The 9,598-nt window shown below is 32.4% G+C and overlaps 1 protein-coding gene across 1 annotated transcript; it reads left to right on the top strand.

Moving 5' to 3' along the window:
* Positions 1–1,799: 1,799 nt before the first annotated feature.
* Positions 1,800–9,406, top strand: twf (twinfilin actin binding protein). Its single transcript, XM_076114258.1, has 9 exons — positions 1,800–1,970; positions 2,704–2,781; positions 3,327–3,438; positions 4,782–4,944; positions 5,353–5,486; positions 5,912–6,015; positions 6,724–6,867; positions 7,140–7,258; positions 7,622–9,406. The coding sequence occupies exons 1-9, from the start codon at positions 1,946–1,948 to the stop codon at positions 7,772–7,774; spliced, it is 1,032 nt and encodes a 343-aa protein (XP_075970373.1). The 5' UTR covers positions 1,800–1,945; the 3' UTR covers positions 7,775–9,406.
* The last annotated feature ends 192 nt before the right edge of the window (positions 9,407–9,598 follow it).

The following is a 9,598-nucleotide window of genomic DNA, read 5'->3' as shown; positions in this document are numbered from 1 at the left end:
AATTTTGTATATTTTCGTGTAGCTTTACTTGAATTAAAACACCTTTGTATAACGTACCTACCTAAGTGACAATTTTATTAACACACTGATTTCAATTGTCGACTATGCTTTTCTTCATAACTAAAATAAAATCAGCTACGTTTTATAATTCATTTAATATAATTATATTGAATCTGGTAATCATATTAATAATGGGAAACAATCATCTTTCACGGAATAAGACTCAAAAATTCATACGCAAACCGTATCGCGTTCACGATTCGCATTATGAATGAAATTTCACAATAAACACAAAATTATCCGCCAACTCACATAAAGTTTGGTTCGCATAAATGTCAGAAACATTACGGGGATACTTTATTGGGCTTTTATACAAAATTATTACAATAGGTAAAGGTGTATTGACCCACTAATTATCTGTTTTACCAACGTATGTAGCTATGAATCATATTGATTTAAACGCATTTAATAGAGTGTTTCATTAATACAATAATGCATTGTGTGGGCACCGGCAATGTGTTAAAGTTTAAACAGCTTGCTTTTATGTTTTAAAATTTCCATTGTTATTTCTGTAAGAACAGTAGGTACTAACTACCTTCACACTACACACACTGTTGAACCTAACTTCCAAGCAGCAACATTAACTTTAACACCTAAATATTTCTGCTCTCATCGTAAAGGAAAATGAGCTTGAAAATATAGCGGGAGATTATCTTTTTAAAACAACTCCCATTTAAATACGCGCAACAAAGTCGTATTCCATTTTAATCAAACATTAACACATACCCGGTGCGTAATTTGAATATTAAACGCCCTGTGGCGTTAACGTGTACTTACCACATTAAAAGCGTCTACTTTTGCGGTTACCGCGGTCACTATACCCCTACACATCTTGTTGCTTAATTTACATAGAAAACCCTTTTTACTCCAAGCTTGGGTCAAAGCAAGTATCAGAAATGCAAAGTGCATTTGTAAGATACCTAGCTAGTTTAAATAGAACTTGAATTTGCATGAGATAATTCCCGCTGTGCCGCCCACAGGTGTATGCCTCACTGGTCCCCAAAGCGCGATTTTGCAGCATCACGCTGAATTCCCTGGAAAACATCTAAAATAATTAATGAATTGTAGATTTACCTGAATGAATATTTTCGAACATTTTAAAATCATTGAATTAAATAATATTACTATAATCTAAATTATCCACGCAACCATAAAAATAATAACAATACGGGGAATTGCTTCGAGCGTGTGATCATTACAATGATTAAATAGGTACCTACGTACATACAATGTCATAACAATAAAATAGTTATTCATTATTTTGATACAGACTACTTACTACTTACTTTTATAATATATAATGTTCAAAACGTTGCACAGTATCAAACGTTGATTTTAAATCGCTTATTACAATACGAGTTCGTACCTAGAATGCCTTGGAATCATATCTGTACTATTTTTTGAATGCATATTACTGTCGCTCAGGAGCTGAAAGTGTATAATATTGTCAAACTAATATAATTCAAGTTCAAAAGTAAGTGCGTTATAGACTTCAAGCTTTTTATTTACTTACTGAGTTTTTCATTCTTCTTATCTTATGAGGAAACCAGAAAACCCAAACAAAACTTTTTTTTTTCTCTTCCAGATGGTAAGAGTTAACTTAAAATGGGCTATTTAAAGTCTGTTGTATTAGTTTATTCGAATAGAGTAAATTGTTATATTTTAAAAGACAGGTATTCAAAGTCTTAAAAAATATATCGATCGACGTCCGACGATATTGACAGCACCTGTCACCGCCGCGCTGTCAATTCTCTTCATTGTATTTACGTGAACGGGAGAATTTTATTGTTTCGTTTCTTTTACAGTTTATTTACCGTTAATTAGTGATTTATATTATTTTGTGGAATTACCCGTAACATAAGTTAACCATCAAAAGCTAATTACAATGTCTCATCAAACAGGAATTCAAGGTATGATAAAATACTGTTATCTCAGCTTACCATTTCAAAATAATACACGTATTATGCTAATAAACCGGCAAATTTGGGTTCTCTTGATAGTTTTATTGGTTAGAATGTATAGAACACTAGAATCAGTATGTAAAAATAGTAAACTTGGCAGTTTTGGCCTCGGAATAAACACCTACGCGGAATGTGATTTCGAATAAAACTATGAATGAAATGTATACTATTTAAAATCTAATAATAACTTAGGCTGGTACACATGTAGCATTATTATTATACCTTACTTTGGCTCACTTACTTATAAGCTATGAAATATGATATTGTTATATCAAGTTCATGGTCAAACAATGTGTACTCTACTAACATGATGTAGATAGCACTAAAAAGGATGTAGATAATTAGTTTCATTACATCATATTAGTAAAAGGGGTGTGGTGTTCTACTAAAACAATGTTTACTTATGTAGAACCTTTTGTCAATTTCATAAGTATAATATTGAAACAAAAAGTACCTAAAATATTAGCCAGTAAGGAAACTAAATTGTATGTGAGAACCTCACCATTCTCTAAAGTTATAAAATTGATTGTGTCCTTGGTAATTTAAACTCTGACTAACTTTTTTTTGGAATTGAAGTGAAATTTGATAAGCAAAAGGTATTTTTATATATTTTGTTTCATTGTGCCATCCTTCTGGTGTATTATTTTAATAGATATTAATTCTAGCTATGTCTTAATTACAGCAAATGCAGAATTGAAGAAATATTTGGGCAAATGTAGAGAAGGAAAAATCAGAGTGTTGAAAATCAGCATTGAAAATGGTAATACTGCAAAATCTGCCTCTCTTCTTTTTAATCTTCAATACTTTTTTTAACTATAAAGCTTTTCAGATTGACTTATTGAAAGAAACACATGCAAGGAAACCAAGTCATTTGTTATTACTGTTTTTGCCTTAGTATATCCTAATTATGATTACTAGTGGCCTGCTTCAGCTTCACCCGAAATTCACATGGTTAAGCTTAACAAACTATACAATAAAATCTTCCTTGATAAGCTCTCTCCTGAATACTGTGTGAAAATTCATTCAGTTGATTTTGAGTTTATTGCAAACAGACAGACACTTTGAGAGGGAAGTGTCTCAATAAATCAAAATTAAATATAATTAACAAGTGATATACTCCTTTTCAATATACTTAAGCTCAATCTATGTTTAGAAGTCAATAAACATTATATTATATACCAAGTGTTCTGTAACATAATTCTATTTCTATAAATAGCATTAACCTTACCTGAGCTCTATCTTAGTTAAGCTACAGTAACCTTGGTTTGTGTGTTTATATATATTATATGTTTTATTACATTCCAGAGCAGTTAGTGTTAGCCAAACACTACCCAACGAAACACTCTTGGGAGCAGGACTTTGACAAATATGTACCTTCATTGGTTGTTGAAGACTTGCCTTGCTACATCTTATACAGGTACTATATATTCTAGATAATATTCCGAAACCTTAGTTCCCTATCAGAAACCTGACTATAGACAAGTTTTTTGATCAAAATTAACAACCAAAGTTTAGGGGTAAAGTTTTCTTTGAGAGAATTTAGTAATAATAAGAATTTACTGACAGTTTTATGAAGACATAGATCTACCTTTAATACACAAATGTCTGGTAAAAGTCAATGACTTTAGTGGTTACTTTAGATATGTATGAAGAAACTGGCCATTGGTTTGTGTGAACAGTGAACACTCAGTTATCTGAAAATCTTCTCAATTTAATTTTTTTGAGAGTTTCACTTCAATAGTTTTATTATGTAAGCTTCTGCTCTTATCTTTATAAGTATAAGACCTTCAAACTATATCCAGAGATTAGTTAATTCATTCAAGTATGATATAGGTTTCTATAAATAAAGTGTTGTTTGGAATTGGGTCGGTTGTTTTAAAAATAAAGTTGCATCATCATCATAGACAACCCCATTTTACTCACTGCTAAGTATAGGCCTCTTTATGGCTGTTTCATGCTCCCGGTCCTGTGTCAATCATAATCATAAGGGGTCCTGTACATTGCCTAATTGCATCTGCTGTATACTATTAAATATTTCATACTTTTTCTATAGTTCACTAGCTGACTCGCGCAACTTCGCTTGCGTCACATAAGAGAATGGGTCAAAATGTTCCCCGTTTTTATAACATTTTTTACTGTTTCGTTTTCGTTCGTTGTCGTTGCGTGATGATATATAGCCTTCCTTGATAAATGGGCTATCTAATACTGAAAATTTTTTTCAAATCAGACCAGTACTTCCTGAGATTAGCGCGTTCAAACAAACAAACAAACAAACATACTCTTCAGCTTTATAATATTAGTATAGATTTAGTAATTTGTAAGGGTTACATTTAGATAGCAATCAACAATGCTTTACGGTTCTATAACAATAGTGACATGTAATCTTATTCAATTAATCTCTACCAAAATGTAATCAAAATGCTGATCAACCAGTATTAATGGTGGAGAATGGTACATTGGTTTTACACAATAAACCTTGCCACACCCTATAAAAGTACCTTCAAATGTAAAACTAAATTGTAACTATTATGTGACATGTTACAAAAAAGTAAAGCATTATTTGAATTTTTAAGACATCAATGTTGTCATATAGATCTAATTCCACAGCTTTTGTGTAAACCCATTTTATAAATAAAGTATTAGCATAAGTAAGAAATTATGTGGCAAAATTCTACTTGCAAAGTAAGTTAACCAATTTCTATATAAAAGTTAGTTCTGTTATTTCATAATTAATTTTGTATTTTTTTTTTCTATTGCCAGGTTTGACTCCACAAACTCCGTCGGCCATGAGTGGCTGCTGCTCAGCTGGTCTCCCGACAGCGCGCCCGTCAGACATAAGATGTTATACGCCTCTACTAAAGCAACTCTCAAACAGGAGTTCGGCTCGGCTCATATTAAGGATGAAATGCATGCTACAGTCAAGGTATATTCAATAACTTTTTATGTCTAGTTTATTTGATTTCACCTCAGTTATTAAAGTAATAGCAGTGTTTAGCCTGCAACGATTTAGCGACAAGAACAGTCCTAATATGCATAAATGTTTTCTCTGATGTACACAAGGAAGATACCCAAATGTTCCCAAAATTAGCTAAAACAGGTTGCCTGTGTCCGACCTCGGACGTGTTAGCAGTGGGGCTATGAGACTGAAGTAGTAGAGACAACAAACTACTACCCATTTGGGCTGCCGTGTCCAAATAGCAGACAGGAGGATCGTACATATTTTAATCTGTTATTAAACAGGTTATACTGTTTCTGGCATGACAAAGACCCTAATTCAAAGGCATGACAACTACTTCCAAAACTTTAATAACTTAACGTCATTATGTTATAGGATGAAGTCTGCCTGAAAGGTTACAAAGCTCACGTGACTGGCGTGAGTGCGCCGGCGCCGCTCACTGACAGAGAAGAGGCATTGAAGGAACTGCAGGAAAGTGAACAGAACACTAACTATGGAACCGATGCTAGGTAAGCATTCGTATTTATCCATACTGTTTTTAAATTAGATCTACATGGTTCAATAATTTAAAAACTGTTGTTACATTTGTCAACAAATGCACCATAACACATCTTCATTCAGTTTAATATTTGGTTTAGTATGTTCATAAAAATATTTTATTTTTGTTTTTAATTAAGTAATTTTTATTTATTTAAAAGTAGCTTAAAACTAAGTACATATTAAACTCGCCAAACATATGTTTAACGGCGATTTTACATTTGATGGATAAGCAATTTAATGCTGTAAACAGTTATAGTGCTGACAGCGAAATTTATTCCTACAGCAGTATTTGCAGAAATATATACTATTGCTCCATGTTTCTGACTTGATTGATTGATCTTCTACCTTGAACAAAGATGGATTATTGTCAACGAAATATTATTATTTATTTCAGACAATCTACAATGGGTGGTGTTTCGTTTCCAATCACAGAGGATGCCAAACAAGGAATTCATGATCTCAAAAGAGGTTCCTATAACTACTTGCAATTTAAAATAGGTGAGTACACTGAAGTTCATACAAATCCTACTATTATTATAACCCAGAAGTGGTGCGACACTATGTTGTCTTTCCCTGTCTCTTGGGGCTTATGCTCTGTATACGAAACTGCATAAGAAAACAGTTAACAGAAGGATGTCGTATGATTTGATATTTAGGAGTTACATGTTCACGTTTAAACTAGCCCCTTTGTCAAATAAAAAATTATAACCCAAAAAATTTGTGAGGATGTATGTATGAATGTTTGTGACTCTTTCGTGCGAAATACTATGAAACTGATTATGATGATATTTGCTACTCACGTAGTTTATAACCTGGATAAACAAATATACAATACTTTTTACTCTGCGAAGACTTACTTCGCGAGCAACGTCGAGACCAGAAACGGGTTTTTTATACATTTGTAAAAATAAAATTCTTCTTCTTATCGTATGGTTAATGGTCAACCTATTGTTAAAGTTGTTCAAGCCTCCCGAAGGCCTCTGACGTGGCTTAACGACTGTTACCTTAGTACACAACAACCGGGACCGACTTTTTACGTGCCCTCTGAAGCATGGAGACGCCCAGTTTGATGAAATACCTCTATGCGGTCACCCATCTATGGGGAATCTGTGCCAAAGTTTGCTTGATCCACAGATCGTTTACCGATCGGTGAGCGCCACTGGCTATGGACGCCTCAAAAATATAATTTGAAATGTAACATTGCAGATATAGAAGAGGAGAAGATCCATTTGTCCAAAGCTGCCAACATATCACTGACGGAGTTACCGCAACAAGTGCCAAGCGACCAGGCCAGATATCACTTGTACATATTCAAGCACACGCACGAAAGTGACTACCTCGAGAGTGTAGGTCAGTAGTTAATGCAAAGCGCAATTTTCGTAAAAAATCTCAGACTACCTTATAATCTAATAAAATTGGTTCGTTTTCGTTAAAAGACATAGAGAGTAAATAAATAAAATAATAATTTAGGTAAATAAAATAAAGTGTAGAGGAAAATAAAATTTCACCATAGACATTATTTTGTCCATGTTAACAACCATAATTTTTGAATCACCTATCGCAGCAATAACATGTTTTCGAGCTTAGAAATAAATACATTAAATTTATATTAAATGTTTCAGTGTTTATTTATTCAATGCCGGGTTACAACTGCAGTATAAAGGAAAGGATGATGTACTCCAGTTGTAAGGGACAGTTCCTAGAAATCATTGAGAAGATGGGCCTTGAAATTGCTAAAAGGGTAAGTGCAGAAACAACATTGAATTATTAATGATGCTGAAAGCTGTTTCGCACCAATTTAAGTAAAGAAGTCTGCATGGCACTTGAGATGTCGTGCAAACAGGCATATTTTTTCCGTGTAACGTGCATTGGATTCCATTTAATATAATAGTGGCAGTAGAAAACATTGTATATTTGAAGCAGTGTCAACTCAGAGAGCTGTTAAAAATTAATGGATAATGGACGTTTTTGCTTATGGCCATTAGTCATCTATTACTTTTTAAAGCTTCAGAACTTTTTATCCTATTCTGCAGTTTTTTTTTATTAGTGATTATCATACCATTAGATCTTGCGATGATGCTTCTATATAAAATTATTATTTCAGTTGGAGATCGATGACGGTAAGGAGTTGACTGAAGAATTCTTGTACGACGAGATTCATCCCAAGAGGAACCTGCACCGTCCTGCTTTCGCCAAACCTAAGGGTCCGCCCAACAGAGGTGCTAAGAGAATCACTAAGTCTCAGAGCACTCAGTAAAAAGTATATTATAGTATTTGTATAAGAAGTCACGCGGCTTGAACAAGTGGTGGTTATCGCTTAAGTGATTGTAAATCATGAGTTTGCTATCGAGTTATAGACTTTAAATAAGACACTGTAAAGTTTTTTTGATTGAGGTTAAGTTACCTAATTGGAAGATACTTTTGCGAAAATTTTAAATTACGTAACTTGAACCCAAATGGGCGTTAATATATTATACCTGATACAATTTCCACATCTAAACTTTAGTCTCAAAGGAAAATATATTTTATATAGTATGAAATCAAATTATTTGCAAAAATGCTCAACACCCGGTACGAAGCCGGCACAGTAAACTATAACCGCTTAAATAACTTTAAACCGCGTGACTTCAAATTACATTGTAGAAATAAAAGTACATTCAACTGCAATAATAACATTAAAAGTTTGTATTAACGTAACTTATTTAGTTACCTTTTATATTAATATAATCATACTGTCCGTCGGATTTGCAAACGTTACTTTAAAGTACTAATTAATTGTATCGTTTCACTCTCAAACGATGATAATTCGTAGATCATTGTCTTAATAATATTTGTCTTATAACGTTTGTGAATTCGCTTTTTAAGTGTGGAATACGGAACTGAAAGACTATTGTGCAATAAATTCAAACAAAAAAAAAACATCGAACACATTGGCTACATTTTTTAGTAAACGATATTGGCTTCTCGAATTTATGGTGCGCCGGAGCGCTGCTGTGTTAGTCGTCGTTGTATGAAATATAAATCAGAGAAATATTCTTAGGCGCTCCCGGTCTCTCTAAAAAAAATATTTTAAAATAAAAAATGTAGATTGTATACTATTTTTTAACAATGTCGTAATAAATGAGATTGACATTTAAAAGTATTAGTTATCGTAATGAAGTACGAACTTAGCTCGTTAGTTGATACTCGAAAGTATTACAGTCATTAGCTATAATACTGTTTAAAAGCTCTTATGTATATTTTTGCATAGAAATTATTATTCTATTGTATTGGTATTTTTCTTAAAATTTTGCGAAGACTTCTTGTTTTAAAATCGAGTTTTTCTTAGAGCAGCGACTGTAATCATTGGAAATATGTATAAAAAGTTATTTTGATATCTGATGGTAATTAAAAAATCATTATTAACGATTCTAAACTCTCTCAGCTACTAATTTGAAACTACTGTCGACACTACTACTGTGTCTAAGAATAAGTTTTGTATCAGAAATGTGCGTGGTAGCGAGAAACGGTGCGTTTAACGTGACATTCGACGAGATATTTTTGTATTTTTGCTTAAACATATTTCTATAAAAATAGTTTTGCTAAATACAGTCGCTGCTAATATTATGAACGCATATATAGCTCAATATATTTATTATTAGATCTTGCCATTTTTAAACATTTGTAACTTTTATTCATAAGCGTTCTTATCTCGTTTAATTATAAGTCTTAGCATTTTTTACCTTTCGTATTTAAGAAATAAATGAAAACAATTCGTTTCTATTCGGAAATTAATGCACAAATACAATATGAAATGTTTGTAAATACATATTTCCTTATATTTTTGTAAATCGGTTTGACTACATCTGTATTGTGCAATGTCTATTATAATAAATTGCTTTTAATATAATTGAATTTTTATTTTAGACAAACATCTAATCTTTTATTTTGGAATCATCAGGCATGGATCCAACGACATTTCTTAAATTTTGGAATGTTTATGTCTCACAATTTATAGATATGTATCAAAAAACCTATCTGCAAAATAAATTGACTGCAAAAGTATGGTAACAACTGTCTTAATTCCATCTGATATGTATTT

Source organism: Anticarsia gemmatalis, chromosome 5 (assembly GCF_050436995.1).
Source record: "Anticarsia gemmatalis isolate Benzon Research Colony breed Stoneville strain chromosome 5, ilAntGemm2 primary, whole genome shotgun sequence".
Taxonomy (NCBI): domain Eukaryota; kingdom Metazoa; phylum Arthropoda; class Insecta; order Lepidoptera; family Erebidae; genus Anticarsia; species Anticarsia gemmatalis.
Note: the sequence above shows the minus strand (reverse complement) of the source record. Positions and strands in the feature narration are given on the sequence as shown.

Bases quoted from the DNA above. Each gene is read 5' to 3' on its own strand.
- twf (XM_076114258.1), top strand. From the start codon at position 1,946: ATGTCTCATCAAACAGGAATTCAAG. The intron at 4,945-5,352 runs GTATATTCAATA...ATTATGTTATAG, and splicing joins AAATGCATGCTACAGTCAAG to GATGAAGTCTGCCTGAAAGG. The intron at 6,868-7,139 runs GTCAGTAGTTAA...TAAATGTTTCAG, and splicing joins TGACTACCTCGAGAGTGTAG to TGTTTATTTATTCAATGCCG.